At 44.4% G+C, this 16,705-nt stretch overlaps 1 protein-coding gene across 2 annotated transcripts in view; it reads right to left on the minus strand.

Moving 5' to 3' along the window:
* ANO2 (anoctamin 2) overlaps nt 1-16,705 on the minus strand; it is a 301,113-nt gene that overhangs the window by 45,099 nt on the left and 239,309 nt on the right. For both annotated transcript variants that reach the window (XM_079774619.1, XM_079774620.1), the window contains exons 17-19: nt 6,950-7,061; nt 4,685-4,742; nt 4,415-4,515 (exon numbers count right to left, since the gene is read on the minus strand). In XM_079774619.1, coding sequence (XP_079630745.1) covers nt 4,415-4,515; nt 4,685-4,742; nt 6,950-7,061 — 271 coding nt within the window. The remainder of the gene's footprint in view (nt 1-4,414; nt 4,516-4,684; nt 4,743-6,949; nt 7,062-16,705) is intronic.

The following is a 16,705-nucleotide window of genomic DNA, read 5'->3' on the forward strand; positions in this document are numbered from 1 at the left end:
GATAGCTGAGCATACATCCAGGCTGTATTTTCACATAACTGTGTTGGACACAAATTTTTCTAGAATAACTTTGCTGATGTCATGCAGTGAGTATATTATACTGTCTCCACCGAAGGGCTAAAGGCCATTGGGCCTAATTTTTAAAAAATATATTTTATTGATTTTTTACAGAGAGGAAGGGAAAGTGATAGAGAGTTAGAAACATCGATGAGAGAGAAACATCGATCAGCTGCCTCCTGCACACATCCTACTTGGGATATGTTCGCAACCAAGGTACATGCCCTTTACCGGAATCAAACCTGTGACCTTTCAGTCGCAGGCCGACGTTCTATCCACTGAGCCAAAACAGTTAGGGCTGGGCCTAATTTTTATAATTTACACTGTTCCTTCTTCATAGTCAAGCTCAACTGTCATTCTTCTTTGGACTATAAAAGACTCCTTATTATTTTCTAAGTGTCACACGTAAGGACATTGCCAGGTGCTGAACCCTAGATTGGATGGATCTGATTTGTTCAGAGTAGGTTCTGAGTAGAAAATGGAAGGTCCATAAATCATAATCATAGTTATTTTATGTGACCAAACTCAAAATACAACCTGTAGAACTATAAAGAGCTTTGGAGATAGAATACTTAGGGTTTGGTGGAAGAACATTTTGTTCTATATCCCTGAATTTAACTATATAATTATGTTGGGTGTGTCCTTTAGCAAACTAGAAACTGAAATGAGAAAAAATATTTTGAAACGAAAACGTGTGTTTGGAATCACCAGTGACTAGCTTCATTGACTAAAGGAGAGGTTCACAGAATGTCTGAGCTGAAATGAGAGCACCTTAGAGATGGTTATAACGCCGTCATTTTCATCACAAGATGAGGACAGTGAGACTTAGAGCAGTGACATGCCCACAGCTTTATGAGTTACTATGCAATTAGCATCAATTAACTGTGGCATATTAAAAATACATCAAGCATAAATCAGAAAATTTAGCCTTCAAGGCAAACAGTTGTGTGTTAGTTTCATCTGTCATGGAGCTGGATGGAGTTGATGGGTAGGGAACAAGCCAACACACTGACCAAACATATGCCTGAGTTCTTGCCCCTCTTACACTCTATCAAAGGCTGCTGGGTCCAGAGTGAGAGGGCTAAATGGTAGAGCAGATGTCCAGAAATGAAAAATGGGCATCTCGTGCCCACAAGCTATATACAATTCCATCCAGAACAGAACAACAATGTACTGGAAGGGCAGATGTTTTCCCCAGATGTCGAGGGGGAATGTAGATTTTCCTTTGTAGCAATGGTGGAGGGGCTGGTTTCAAAGCTGCCCAGGGGCGAGATGTGGCTTTGGTACATCTTTTTTTGGTCTACATAATTTCTGGGTATTTGTCCATAACAACTGTGGTCTGTCTGAGATGGTAAACTCCTAGAGGACAGCAACCATGTGTTTCACCAGCTTTGCTTGATGACTATCACTAACTCTTAATCAGAAAGCTGGAAAACAGGGCACAGCTTCAGAGGGTTCAGTTTCTCAAGATTGATGACTTCCTGTCTGATGCCTAGAGGCTAGCTTAAGCAGGGAGGTAGAATAAGGCCGCCCAGACACCAATGCTTTCACCAACCCTCCTCCAAGAGAAGCACGTGCCAGAGGGCCACCTGAGGTGGTCCTAGTATAGGGACAGAAAACTATCCTAAGCATTCAGCCTAATTAATAGTGGGTGATGCTGAGATCTGTTCTGAGCACTGGAATGGTAAAGTTTCATGTGGGAATGTTGAAGATTCTCATTCCTTGAGGTAGAGCTCTCACTATAAAAGGTTTTGTTTCCAGGTAAATGACATTTTTCTCCATTATAACTTTAGCTCTGTAAGTATGTTTCTGAGGAAGACCAAAAAAATAATATTCTCAGGAGAACTTTCAGACAGTTACAGCCCCCATAGAGGCAGTTTTCCATGGAGAAAGGAGTTGGATCATATGTCCTCTAATGGTTCCATTCAGGCCAAGAAATCAGCAACCTTTCAATAGATTTAGAGAGATTCTGGGCTCTTGCCCTTGCCATGGCCCTGAGACTTTGATCAGAGAGCTGCCATCTCTATGAGCCTTACTTTCTCCATTTGTAGCACCACCTGGGTTAGGAGGTGGTTTTGATAAGCCTGAGTCAGTCCACTGTTTATTTAGAAAAGATATCACACTCAAGAGAAATTGTTTCTTTAAACAAAATAATTGCAGACCATCTTGTTTCTTGTTACAAATGATAGTGGCAGCCTTCTTCAAGAGACAGACACAGCCTGGAAGAATTCCTCAGCTTAGGAAGACTTCTCTGATGGCTCCCAAATCCCTGACCTTTACTCACTCTGAATTCTGACGGAGTTTACACCACACAGAGAGTACCCAGTCACATACTTTCTCTTTTGTCTCCCGAACTTAAAATGTAAGCTCTGAGAAGACAAGGGCCATTTCATATATGTATTTTTAAATTTTTAAGATTTAATTGCATACAAATCTTGTGCTTAAGTTGAAAGAAAAACAGACAGGCTGTTGTTATAGACTGAATGTTTGTATCCCCTCCAAAAGTAATATGTTGAATTTTTGTTTTTAATCCACACCCAAGGATTTTTTTCCCCATTGATTTTGAGAGAGAGAGAGAGAGAGAGAGAGAGAGAGAGAGAGAGAGAGAGAGATCGACATAAGAAAGACACATCAATTGGTTGCCTCCTGCACGCATCCTTACTGGTGCTGGAGAACCTGCAACTGAGGTATGTATCCTTGACCAGGAATCGAACCTGTGACACTTTGGTCCACAAGCCAACACACTAACCACTGAGCCAAACCTGCCAAGGCCATATGTTGAAGCCTTAATCCCCAACATGATGGTAGTAGGAGGTGGAGCCTTTGGCAGGTAATTAGGTTTAGATGAAATCAGGATGAGGGAGCCCCTGTGATGGGATTAGTGCCCTTATAGGAAGAGGAAGAGACACCAGAGCTCTCACTCTTTCCACATGCACACAAGGAAGAGGTCAATGAGCATGCAGTGAGATGTGTGTTGTTTATGCCACCTAGTCTATGCTTTTTTGTTATAGCACCCTGAGCTGATGAAGATGAAGACAGCTAGTCAAGTTCAGACTGCAGTATTTGTGGGTGTGACTCTTCAGTATACAGTTCTCATCTTTTAATATCTGAGTCATGTGAGTCAAGAAGTGAAGGCAGTGGTATTTCCTTCAAGCCTTCCTGCAGTGTGGATACTGTTATGCTGGTTATGTACTTCACAGCCTGGTTCTCTGACCTGTAAGGAATATTCTGTTAGCTAGTTGTTCTTCAATTCCTTTGCTTCCTGAACTAGCCAGAGTGGATCCTAATGTCCACAACTAAGATGGCCAATAACATGAACAAATACAGTTGGAAAGGAAGGGATTAAACAAGTGTTTTTGTTTTTTTATAGCAGGACTTCTCAGAACCATTGATACAATATGCATAGTCAATCTCCAAGGGAGAGGAAGAGGGTGTGGCAGTATCTTCAGCTAACCCCATGGGGACTGACTATTGCATCCCACAACAGTTAATCTTGCAAGGGGTTTGCAAAGATCTCCAGGCCTGGTACAAATTGTCCATCCTGGCCTCCTAAACAGAATTGGCCCAGCCTGTAAGTGCTACCCCAGTAATATCTGTCATTCCCTGGCTCTCTGATGCTTTTCTGCCTGAAAATATCCCCTGAAAAAGATTTTTCTGTAAACACCATAAAGCAATATGGTTTTCAATAAACACCATAAAGCAAAACAAGTTACATTTTCTTTGACCTGAAGGCATATTTTCATTTGCTCCATCTTCTTTTCTTTAGGTCTAATGCCTGTGAGTTAGTGTTTATTCTCATCACTATCTCAATGCAAAACTTAATTGAAAGTCGTCCTTCTATAAAATCTGTATAAACCCATCTGGGAGAGGAGAGAGAATCCATGTGAAAATCCATTCTGTGTTTCACCAGCTATGCATCCTTCTCCTCCGAAGATCATATATTCCACACTTTCTTAGTAATTTTTCTAAACAGTTACATTATGTTTCAAAACTTTCATATTCACCTATCCACCATACTGAACATCTATTTTACTTGTTCACTGGGAGAACAGATAGCATTAAAAATATTAGACAGCTTGGGGTCAGAGATACCCAGTTCCTAGCTCTGCCCCTTGCTGCTTATGGGTACTTAACGAAGTGCTTAATTGTTCTGAGCCTCAAACATCCTGAATCAGATTGGCAAACAAGGCTGTGAGAGGAGCCCTACCTTATAGGGGAAGTTATTGGCAAGCAGACAAAGGAAAAATAGCCCAGCTATCTGAGAAGAGGAGAGGCCATGAAAATCCTGCTGAAAGTCTGGCCCTGCTGAGCTAGGCCCTGGCAGCAAGGAGGGAGATGAGAAGCATTTGTTACATACGGTACTCCAATCTCAAAGATATTGTTCTGGATCAGCTGCTTCCCCAACATGATGATGCTAAGCTGAATGCAGAGTTCCATGAGGCAGCCCCCAGGAGCACACTGCAGAGAAGAAAAGACAATGGAAGGAGTGGTTAGACCAAGTGAGCTCAGAGGAGCAAGGGCATGAATCCAGACATGGTGCAATGGGGATAAGGATGAGGCTGGAAGTGGTGGGTACCCCTGTAAACCAATAGCTAGGCAGGAAACACCAGTGGCTAGCCATACTTACCTCTTCCATGCGGTAACCATTGAACACATAAACATAGCTTCCAGGTCGGCCCACAAACCTGAAATTGAGAAGTGTGGGAAGAGTTAGGAAAAGAGAGAGAAAGTCAGGGCTGCTTAAGGGCATGCCTTTAGAGCAAGAACCACTGCCCAATGTCTTTCTTGAAAGTACTGGTCAGGGCAGGTGATAAATCACCCAGGGACAGTTTATGCCTGTTAGCAGCTAACAATCATCTATAACACCTAGGGTTCACCTCCAGGGGATAGGGGGTGAGACTAGAATGGGGCAGGAAGGTCACACAGAGGGAGCGCGCGCGCGCGCGCGCGCGCGCGCGCGCGCGCGCGCGCGCGTGTGTGTGTGTGTGTGTGTGTGTGTGTGTGTGTGTGTGTGTGAGAGAGAGAGAGAGAGAGAGAGACTAAGCACAAAATTTGGATTATCTCTAAGTATATTGTGTGTGCATCTCCTCTCAACTAGTTTCAAGAATTGAGTTCTGACTGCAACTTCCCAGTGAGTGCTACCGATTTCCCATGAAATGAAGGGTGAGACAGACTAAAGTAAGTGGAGAGTCCTGGGAACAGAAAAAAAAAAAATCTAGACTTCTTACTGAAAACGTTCAAAGGAATGGAAGAAGCGTGCCTCATTCCTCTTCAAAGTAACATCAATTTTATTGGAGGATAAGAAGCCAATCATGGAACTAGACAGGAATCCTACTTATTTGAAACGCCATACCTAGGTCCACCTGTTAAAATGCTACTCATCTATTTAAGGCTCAATTTAACCTTTGCTTCTCTGTGATGTTTCCTTGTCTCTGTTCATCGTTGTATCTCTTATTACAGCACCTTTTTCAGATTACAATGTGCTGTTGCCAAGACTACTCTTTCAATATACCACAAGTTTATCTAAAGTCAGGACCCTATTTATTATTGCCTAGAATATCATGTTTGCCATTTGTTATTGATAGCACAACTAGATAGAAAACACCAATTAAATATATACTCATTAACATGAACAGTTTCTCTGCTCCTATAATTTCATAAGAGCCAAGGAAAAAGGTGCTGGGCAGGGGTTTTGTTTTGGGCCATAAACACGTTTATAAGAAATTATCAAATGTAGATGATGACAGTTCTTGCTACCAATGTCTATTTGATGAGCATTTAGTTCTGGGGAAGCTTTCCTGCATAGTTGATGCCTCCTGGGAAATCTCCTTGTAGGTAGCCAATTGATCTGACCACAAAAATATTTATCAGAAGTGATTTTACATCCAGACCTATTATATAATGAAGAATTGGACTGGACTTTGTTGCTGGTTCCTGGAAGGAGTCTCTAAATCTTTGGAATTTCCTGATAGGAGTGTCTTTGTTATTCTTAGTGGGCCCTTGGGATTATACCTAAATTTATGCTAATGAGATAACTCAGGATGAAGGAGACCATGCCAGAAAGGCCAACCATGTGATTGGGGCTTTGAGCCAGGTTATAGCAGCCTGACCTCAGGGGAGGAGAGAGCAAGTGGAGATTGAGTTCAATCACATGGCCAATTATTCAATCAAACCTAAATAAAAACTCTGGACCATGAAGCTTGGACGAGTTTTCTGATTGTTGGTATACATCAATGTCCCAGAAAGCTAACATGTCCTGAGAACATGGAAGTTTTGTTTTAGGACCCACCTAGACCTTATCTTATGTGCCTCTCCCATTTGCTGGTTTGGATTTGTATCCCTTTGCTATAATAAAACTGTAATTGTAAGTACAGCACATTCCTGAGCTATGTAATTTGTCCTAGTGAATTACTGAACCTAAGGGATTAGTGATTGTAGGGTTAGTTGTCCATATCATGAGTGGCCTGGGAGCCCCATAGCTTGCGGCTAGTGCCTGAAGTGAGGACAGTGTTGTGGGAGACTGTGCCCTTAATCTGTGACCTCTGTACTACTCTGAGTAGTTAGCATCAGAACTGCATTGCAAAACCTAAGAGCCTCTGGCTAGACATGAAATTCTCTACTGCCTCATCCTCAAAGTTAGGAGACACTAATTCTTCTAAGATTCACCCTTCAGGAGCCAGAACCAAACCCCTGTAGAGCTTCCCTATTATCAGAAGCTGAAGATGCTAATACAAAATGGTTTAGTATTAACTGCTTCCTGAACAGCCAGGTAGGGGTGGATATGGGGAATGGGACTGAGGATGTGAATTGACAATGGGAATAGGCTGCCTCCAGTGGAGGACCCAGACTTAGTGACCAATTTCTCTTCCATATATGACACCAATACACTCACCTCCCTTTGAAAAAGGCCACATAGAAGATGGGCGAGTAGGCATTGACAAACTTTAGCAAGAAAGCTTTCAGTATCAGGCGTTCTTCAAAAGTCTGCTCTGTTTTTGGAACCTCTGAAAAAGAAGAGCAAAGCTGATAAGATGGAGATATTTCTCACCTCTCTGAATTTTGACCGTGACATGAGCCATTATCTCTCAGGTTACTTCTTCAGAGGAAAAACTAAGAGATTCAGCTCTCTGGCACTTCCTTCCTCTTATCCACTCAAGCAATGGTTTCACACTGTGCTTCTCAAAAAGGGTATGGGCAAGCAGAACTTCTTCCTACCACCTTGACTTACCAAGGGAATCCAGCTTTTACTTGTATAATTCCCACTTCTGTGAGATTTTACTTGAACACAAATCCCTGACTAAAAAAGCTTATTCAACACTGAACTACAGTAAAGAGGTGGCAAAGACTTATCTTGAGCAGCATGGCATTGTTCCTCTTTCTCTCCTCCACCATTTTTAGCAGGAAAGCCCTCAACTATATGTCCTCTGGATAGGCTGAAACATCTTTAGTCCACTCATTCAAATGATTAAAGTAAAACAAACACAACCTAAGACTAATGTCTCAAACTTGGGGGGGTCATGGTGCCCATGTGTTCTATCAGGTCCAAGCAGAGAAGCCAGCTGATATTCCCAGAAGGACCCTGAGGAACATTGAGCAGAAACATCATTGGTGTCTTCAGAAGACTTGAGACCCATGGTATGCTCCAGTGAGCAGCTGTGCAGAGTGCTTAGTGAGGTCTCCACAGATGGTGACAAATACCTCGACAAAGAAAAGAGAGTACAGAGCCATACTTCAGGAGCAGAAGAAAAGCACTAACTGTGTATCATGTGCACTGATGAGTACAGCCTGAAAGTGTGCTGAGCACAGGGCCAGAGTGCCAGGGCCATGTGGCCAGGGAGTTCTGTGTCCGGATGAGACCAGTGTGTGGACCCGCCTGACTTGTCTGCCCACCTGACTCACATGGATTTTGTAGGAATCATTAGAGAAGTGGACCCAAGACCCTGTTCTCTCCACTGAAGTCCCCTTCTCTGACCCATCATCCTCTCATGTACAAATTCTTCCCATCTTTAACATCCAGATCGAATGTTACACATAATCTCCTTCCCCAAACCTTCCCAGATGCCTTCAGCTGGTAATAAAATCCTTTTGTGTGTGTTTTAAAATAATATTTTACATTTATCTGTATTAATTACCTACATCCATGCCCTATGAAAAATCACAGTAATAGTAGCTTTCATTGATTTTCTGTGTCTTAGTTTGGATTACCTTCTAAGTCAGGGATTCTGGAGTAAGTAGTTTATTTGAGGGGTTCCTTGGGAAGCTTGGTAAGGGTGTAAGGTGGTGAGACAGCAAGGGGATGGAAGAAAACACGGATGTGTTTGTGAATAGGTTAAGGCTTCAGACAACTGGGACTCAGTTCCACTAGGGACCTTCTAAAAGACTGTGTAAAGCACAATTAAGAATCATTACACAGAGGGATGAGCAAGCAGGAGTGAATCCTCCACTGGTTGAAGGTTACTGTTGGATTTGACTCCATGGCACTTCCATCTTCTCCTATGAAGAGAACTCCTGCAGACAGAGAGTTGCAGTGACCTCCAGGGTGGCCAAGAGGATGTGCGGGCCACACCAGAGGGTCTGCTGCAAGCTGCTCTGCAGGAACATTGCACATGGGTGTGTGTGATTCCCATCTCATTTCATCCTCCCCTACCTATGTGTGGGAAGTTTTATGTCTCACTTTTTTTTAAAATATATTTTATTGATTTTCCACAGAGAGGAAGGGAGAGGGACAGAGAGTTAGAAACATCGATCAGCTGCCTCCTGCACACCCCCTACTGGGGATGTGCCCGCAACCAAGGTACATGCCCCCGACCGGAATCGAACCCGGGACCCTTCAGTCCGCAGGCCAACGCTCTATCCACCGAGCCAAACCGGTTTCGGCGATATCTCACTTTTTTGAATGAAGGGAACTGAGGCCCGGAGAGATTAGAGCCTTGCTCAAGATCACACAGCCAGTAAGTGACAGAGTTAAGATTTGAACCCAGATTTTCCTGCCCCCAAAGACAGGTTTTACTACCCCACACTTTGAAATCGGGATCTTTGATTGATTAATGTTTACATCATGTATCCTCTTTCACCTCCCCACTCTCCTCCCCCAGCCTGACATCATGCACTTAAAACTATTTTTCACTGTTCAGTTCACATTCATTGAGCACCAGCTGTGTGCCAGGCACCATGCCAGGATGAATGAAGACTTCATCACCTCCTTCAAAGAGCTGCATTTAGCAAGGTCTCTATTGAAAGCCTTTTGCAAACTGCCGAGTCTCTTCCAGATTTACTCTGTGAGTGACAAGGTATCATCTCCCCTCTCATCCTAACAGGGGATCCTAGGGAAAAGAATCCTGCATTTCCATGTCTGCTTACCCATACAGCACATTGAGCCCCTCATTTATTTGCAAACCTAGAACACCATCTTGCATATTAGAAGGTGATACCCAACAGCATCAGTATTGGTCCAAGTATGAGCCTCTGCTAAGGACACTATCACAGGCAGACATAAGCCCCAAAGACCCATGACCCAGGAGGGGACTTAAGAATGGGAACGTTTAAAGACTCCATAGCACTGCTATCACAAGGGTGAGCCAGCCTTGATTTCTCTCTAAGGCTGAAAGGGCCTAAGGAAATGAGAGTTACTTGCTTATCTTAGTCCCCCAGAGCCCTGAGAAACATGGTGTCATTCCTGTAAACCCAGCAACACTGAAAACAAGTCCATTCCCCATGCTCCCCTTCATCCTGAGACCCACTTCAGTTCACTTATGTTAATGAACAGTCCTAGAGGCCCTGCAGGCCATGCTGAACCTATAGAGCACCCCGTCACCCTATCTGTGGCCCAGCTGTGTGTTAAGGGGAGAGATTATTTGCTTGTTTTGTTTGGCTACAGTGATAGCTATAGGTGCATATTTTAGCATCAGACATATTTGAGATCAAATGCAGAATATAAGTAGAGGAGTGAAGTTATATAAACAGGAAAATGACACCTGCCTCTCAGGATTATCCTGAGGACATGATGGGGATGTTTATAAAGCACTCAGCCAAGTGCTTGGCACAAGGCAGACCTCAATAAATGATTGTTATCTTCATCGTATCATCATCATCATCATCATCATCATCATCATCATCGTCATTGTCATCCAGGTCCAATAGCCCTACTTTCAATAGCACAGCTGGGCTGTCTGTGGCCAGATGTTAGTGCATATGTGTAGCCCCTTGAGGTTCTGGGTATCATTTCCATGTTAACTTCTGACCACTTTCTAACAGTCAGTGGTAAGCATGGCTAGTAGGTGACCCTGTTGGCACCTAGCTGGGAAAGTTGAATCAACAGGCCCCCTGTCACCTCCCCTGAAGAACCATAGTCCAACAAGCTTCCTGAGGTCTTCCAGGCAGTTTTAAAAATAGCATGGCCTGCCAGGGAACCTGGAGACATTGCCATAATTCTATAGGAGAGGAAGTTGGACAAGTCTACCATGCTAGCCCTCAGCTGATAGACAGCTGTGTGTTTCTCTTCCTCTTGCCACGCCTGGACCGACACAAGCACAACCCCTGAGATGAAAGTCCTGGCCAACACTGCACTGCCTCCCCCAATAAGCATTTGGATGAAGATTTGTACTCACCATTGACAGTTAACACCACCACTTCTGTTAGGTCTTTAGTTTATGTATGTTAGCAAAGCCCCTCAGATCATTAACCTCTCAGGCCTTTGCCCTCCCTGCTACAAATCCTGCCCGACAAAAAGGTCAGTGCCTCCCTGTTGATTGATGCTTATCAGGTCCTCGCTGGGCTCAAGAGCCACGTCCACATCTTCAGCCTGATTCTTATTCTCCCTGACTAAAGGAAACAATGTTGAGGCCCAGATGGGAATGCCTGCTATCAATTGTTAAGGTCACTGTTAGTTTTAAGATCTCCTAACTCTGAATCTCCAAGTGGCTGTGAACTCTATCACATTCCCCGCCATGTCCACCACACCCCCACCATGGACGGTTTGGATGACTTTTTTATAATGAACATGGTCACAGCTGTTGCCAGATGTACTCTACTTTGCACACTTATTGAATGAATGACAAAGAAAAAAATATTTGGAATAGTGAAAAAATGTTATCATTTACTAAAAATTCCCTGTCACATTGGAAGGAGAGCAAATCTTAAGGAGGCACCTTTGCTGAGCAGAATAATGCATATGAAGACATAGAGAGGGGCTGTCAAAAGGGAGTTACCTTTCTCTACATGAGATACCAGGTGCGGGTGCTGGAGTTAGATACAGGACCCAGGAAAGCCTAGGGCCAGTGCAATGGGAGGGGGAAGGGCAGAGAGAGAGATGAGGGGGCTGCCACCAAAGAGGAAATGTGAGTGCACAGGTTGGGGGATGCCCAGTGGAAATTTTCATTAACTTCTACTGTGTGATTTGTAGTATGAGCCTCCTCATTTGCCTCTCCATAGAATCTTCAATAAAGATTCATTAAAACCTGCTTTCCTTTCCATTTCTTGAAGAATTCTGGATTTGTTCTTGGGGGAGGGATGTGCCCAAGGACTGAGTCCTACTTCAAAATGGGCACCACATGAACAGAGACTGCCCATGGTGCCCTGTTGTAGCTCAGTTACAAAGGAGAGAATGGGAAGAGAGAGACAAGAGATAGAGACAGAAAGTGATAGAGACAGAGGATAGAGACAGAGAGCAAGGAAAAGAAGAAGGAGGGGAATGAGGAGGAGGAAAGGAAGAAGAAAGGAGGGAGGGAGGGAGGGAGGGAGGGAGGGAGGGAGGGAGGAAAGAAGAAAAGGAGGGAGGATGGAAGGGGAGGGAGGGAGGGAGGGAGAGAGAGGTAAAACTTTTCAATAGGAATTTGAGCCTTTGCCCAGTGTGCCTGAGGCAGCAAATTCACTAGTAACTTAACTACATCTCATCTCTTTGTCTCTCATTTTTAAAATTTTTTATTTTTTTAATTTTAATTGTTTCACCCTTTTATTGAATTTATTGGGGTGACTTTGGTTAACAAAATTATACAGGTTTCAGGTGCACAATTCCACAACACATCATTTGTATACTGTATTGTGTGTTCACCTCCCCAAGTCAAGTCTCTGTCCATTGCCATTTATCCCTCCTATACCCTCCTCCACCTCCTCCTAACCCCACCTTCATTTTTAAATATTTTGTGGGTAAGAAAATTAAAACCAATGTCACCCAAAAGTAAGTAATCAGGCCTGATGAGCTGAAAAGTTGGAACACGTATAAATGTGGCTAGAAGGGGATTAAGGATGAGGTATGGAGAGGCACGTGTCTTTGATTTTCTTTTATAATCTCCTTTGAACTCTTTGTACTCAGATCTCCCAATCCCTACAGGAATTTCTTCCAAGGTCTCAGGAAAGAGAATCCGGTTCTTTCAGAGCTCTTTACTCCAACTGGAAATGAATGGGTCCCTTCCTCCCTACTGATAAATCACGGGCCTAACTATTATTTATTAGTTTTATTTTAAAAACAGCCTTTGCCTGTGCTTGTAGGGCCATGAGCCACCATAAATAATGGGCATTTCCAATAAACAATCTAAATCCACTTGATAGGCCACTAAATCAGTCAGGTGCCTCCACCTCAGAGAAGCTCTGTGGCCATGATGTGTGCTTTGCTGGGAAAGGAGGCCCTCAGGAGACACCTCAAGGGAGGGAGAGAATTGGAGGGTAGGAGGGAGCATCAAAGCCCTGGAGCTCCAGCTGGATTTGGGGCTCTTTCAGTAGCCAGCATAAGGAACCTCGCCTGCCTATGACAGAGGTGATATGACTGAAGAAATGGAGCAAGTTTCCTCAGAGTCCACCCGGGGTGGGATGATGTCTTCAGGACAAGTAGGGTGACCTGCACTCAGGCTTCTGAGTAGGGTCACCTCACAAGACCCCAATTCAAAAGTGGTCTGACTCTACACCCCATGAGAAAATGGCCCAGCCTTGTTGTGTTTCATAAGACTCCAAGTACGATGCCTTTAGATTTCCATTGCTACATAGATGTCAAGGAGAGTCAACACGGAGAGTGTGAGCAGGCAGGGGGCAACCACTCTCCATCCTTTATATGCCGCTGCAATTCCAAGGCCCCAAAAAGCCACTCAGGTTGATGAGAGGCCATCTGAGGGTTTGGCCTGCTCCTGACCTGTAGGAACAGATTATCATCAGAGAGTGGACTCTATCTAGGACCAGGAAGGGCAATCGAACAATCGGATAGAATTCCTGTGCAGAGCCATTACCTACCCCCTTTCTCTCACGTGTTAAACCTCTAGGGTGCTGTGTCATAAAAAAATATGGCTACAAATGACCCAGCTGTAAACTGCCTTGGAAAATAATTAGTATGAAAGCCTGAGTTAGCCCCAGGGGACCAACTAAGAACTCCTGTCTCCTGAGTGGCATTCTAATCTTACGGAGGCAGAATGGCCGGCAAGAGGATGCCAGCTGCAGAATCTGAGTTTTGGAAAAGCAGGTCCTCCTAACTGATGTCCCCAACAATCCAGCCAGTAGATATATAATGATGGTGATAAGACAAGATGAGAAGATGCCCAAGTGTGTATTTCAAGTAGTACCAGCCCTGCACTCCTCTGGGCAGAAGGATGGAGGGCCTGAACCTGTGTGGCTGAGTCAGAAAGCAAAGGTGCCTGCTCCTCACCCTGCCTTTCCCCCAGGGCAGATCAAGCTTTTGGAAACAGCAATGTTTTCTGACAGCCCAACCATCTGGCCTTCCCTTCATTTGTGGTTGTGTTTGGGGGGAGGAGATGGGAGGTGTCTCAGCCTCCTGGGTGATGTTGTTGCCTTGTTTGTGCCACGGGGAGGGAATCACCCTAGCAGGAGCCAGCCAGCTGGGTAATTAGGCAGCCAGTGCATCGCCTAAGGGAGCTGAGAGCCCCAGAACTGGAGATTAAGGATGGGTGTTCCTGAGATACTCCTGTAGCACAAGGGATCCCTCCCTTTGAGTCAGCAAGATGGCTCTTGCTCCCAGATAAAGGGATATGAGACCTGCTGTGCTGTCTAGCAGCCTAGCCCAAGGTGGCAGCACCCCAAAAGCATTTCATTTTAAAGAAAAAGGATGGTAATAGAAAGGAAGCACCAGGAGAGAGAGGGTAGAGGGAGAGAGAGGGAGAGATAAAGAATGGGAGGGAGGAAGAAGGCAGGGAGGCCTGGCTGGCGTGGCTCAGTGATTGAGCATAGCTCAGGAGGTCATGATTAGATTCCCATTCAGGGCACATGCCCGGGTTGAGGGCTCGATCCCCAGTAGGGGGCACACAGGAGGCAGCCAATCAATGTTTCTCTCTATCCATCTCTCCTCCTCTCTCTAAAATCAATAAAAATATTTTTTTTTCCTAAAAGAAGGGAAGGAGAGTTCTACTATGGACCCATCATGGAAAACCCCATATCTAGTGCTCGCTGTGTGCCAGGCACTGTGCAGGCACTTTGTATAGATTCCCATTTGATTGTTACAACTGTCCTATGAGGATTTTCTCCCCATGGCAATTACAGGTGAGGGAACTCATAATGTGCCCAGTTCATGACCACAGATACTTCCGTGACACCAGCAGTCACCTCACAAATGCACACACTATTCTGGAAACCAAGCCCCCAGAGAGTAGGAAGGGAGTAATTCCATCCTCAGTCCACTCCTCATGTCTTCCCTAAGAAGGATCAGGAGGGAGGACTCATCCTGCAGAAGCTTTAATGTAAGGATTCCATTTTGCCAGAGATGAGGAAGAAGCAGGGAAGAAATAACCCTAATCCACTCTCCTTCTGCCCTCTCAGCTCCTTCCATTGCTTCCTCCTGCCTGAACCCCATCAGGCTCAGTGTGGGGGAGCCAAGCGGCACAACCCACTGGGCCTCAGGGGGCACAGAACACGGTAGAAAGGGGTGGAGAGGGATCTAGAGAGGAAACACAGGAAGCAGAGAATGACCCCTGCTCTCTCTTCTCATAGTTAAAGTCTCTGAGTTCTTAGCAAACACAAAGAAAAGGAGAGGAATATATTGGACTTCTTGCTAATAAGAGAGATGCATGCTTCCACGATTAACTGGAAAAATAAAAGAGACATGTCATAGTTATAGCTCAAGTTTGGGAATAAATTCTTGCCAGTTATATTAAGTAACAGTGTTACTAATAATAGTTTCATATAACTGGAATAAGTTGTTCTACAAACTTGGGCTAAAATCGTGATCACACCATCCTCATCTTTCCCAGACAGCATTTAGGATGCTTTAAGCCAACATCACTGAGGGGGCCCTCAGGCAATGGTAGAATCCACTCTCACCACACCCTTAGGTGGCCTCACAGAAGGGGCAGGCAGGAGGCTCTTCCTCCACAGTTGCCCAAGGCCACACAAGGAGTCAGGAGCTGGTATCAGAGCAGGACTACAAGCCAGCAGAACTGACTCAGGCCAGATTTCACATTACCAGTACTATGGTCTCCTCAACACCTCCAGGAAGTCATTGCTCCCAAACTGGCCCACACGCAATCACACATATCCACACACCCCTATATGTATCCTAGCTCTGGAAGTACATCCCTGTGCAGGCTAAGGCTGCAGTGAAGTTGACTCCCAGGTCCCAGTGCTCTGAGCCAACAAAGCCAGCATTTCACCCTGCACTCTATAAAAACACACATTATCCACATTTGATGGCAAATTAGATCCATCCATATATATCCCAAATGTTCTTCTTTAAAGAATTTTTAATGTCCAGGCAGCCTTTGGTACTGAGTTTTCCCCTCCGTTTTCCTTTCTTTCCCCTCTTCTCTCCTTTATAGTAATACATTGCCTTTTGCTGAGGCTAGCTTAGAACTGGGTGCAAAATTTTAGACTCAGGACTTCCCAGAGGCATTTCAATTCTTTTTTTAAAATATGTTTTTATTGATTTTTAGCAAGAGAGAAGAAGGGAAAGGGAGAGAGAGAAGCATCAATTGACTGCCTTCTGTACACTCCCTACTAGGGATCGAGCCAGCAACCCAGAATCAAACCGGCGACCTCTTGGTGCATAACACTCAATCAACTGAGCCACATTGGCCAGGGCAATTCTTTTTAAAAAAATTTATTTTAATAAAGCATGTAGGACCTCAAAGTCTTTGAACCTATGGAGGTACCCTCATGCATGGAGACCTAGGAGGCAGGCAGGTGAGAGTGTACTCAGAGCTTGTTCCCACTGAGTCTCCCTGCTTATCCCCAGAGACCTCCTCACCACCACCTGACATTCACATAGGTGGGTGCATTGCATTTTAAATCTTCTGGAGCCTCTGGTGTGTTTTCTTTTGCTTTGCCAGCCCATTTAGAATTTCCTGAGGAACAAGGACAGCTACATATTGCGAGGCATAGCGTGTCATGGTCTGAGCAAGGACACTGAGGCCAGACAAACCACTTAGGAGCCATAGAACCTTGGGCCTGTTATTTATCTCTCTGTGCCTCAGTCTTCTAATCTTTAAAGTGGGAGTGTTAAGACTATCTACATCATTGCACTGTTGAGGCTGTTTTAAAAATTAAATATACTAATATATGTAAAATGCTTAGAACAGTGCTTAGTACAGCGTGTATGTTTGTGTGTGTGCATATGCACTCATACATTACTATTAACCATGGGCCTTGGTCAAGTTTCTAAACCTCTTCAGCATTCTCAAGAGTAAAATACAAGATGAGCGATTTCTTGCGCTATTGTATA

The sequence above is a fragment of the Cnephaeus nilssonii genome (genome assembly GCF_951640355.1).
Source record: "Cnephaeus nilssonii genome assembly, chromosome: 6".
NCBI classification, from domain to species: Eukaryota; Metazoa; Chordata; class Mammalia; order Chiroptera; family Vespertilionidae; genus Cnephaeus; species Cnephaeus nilssonii.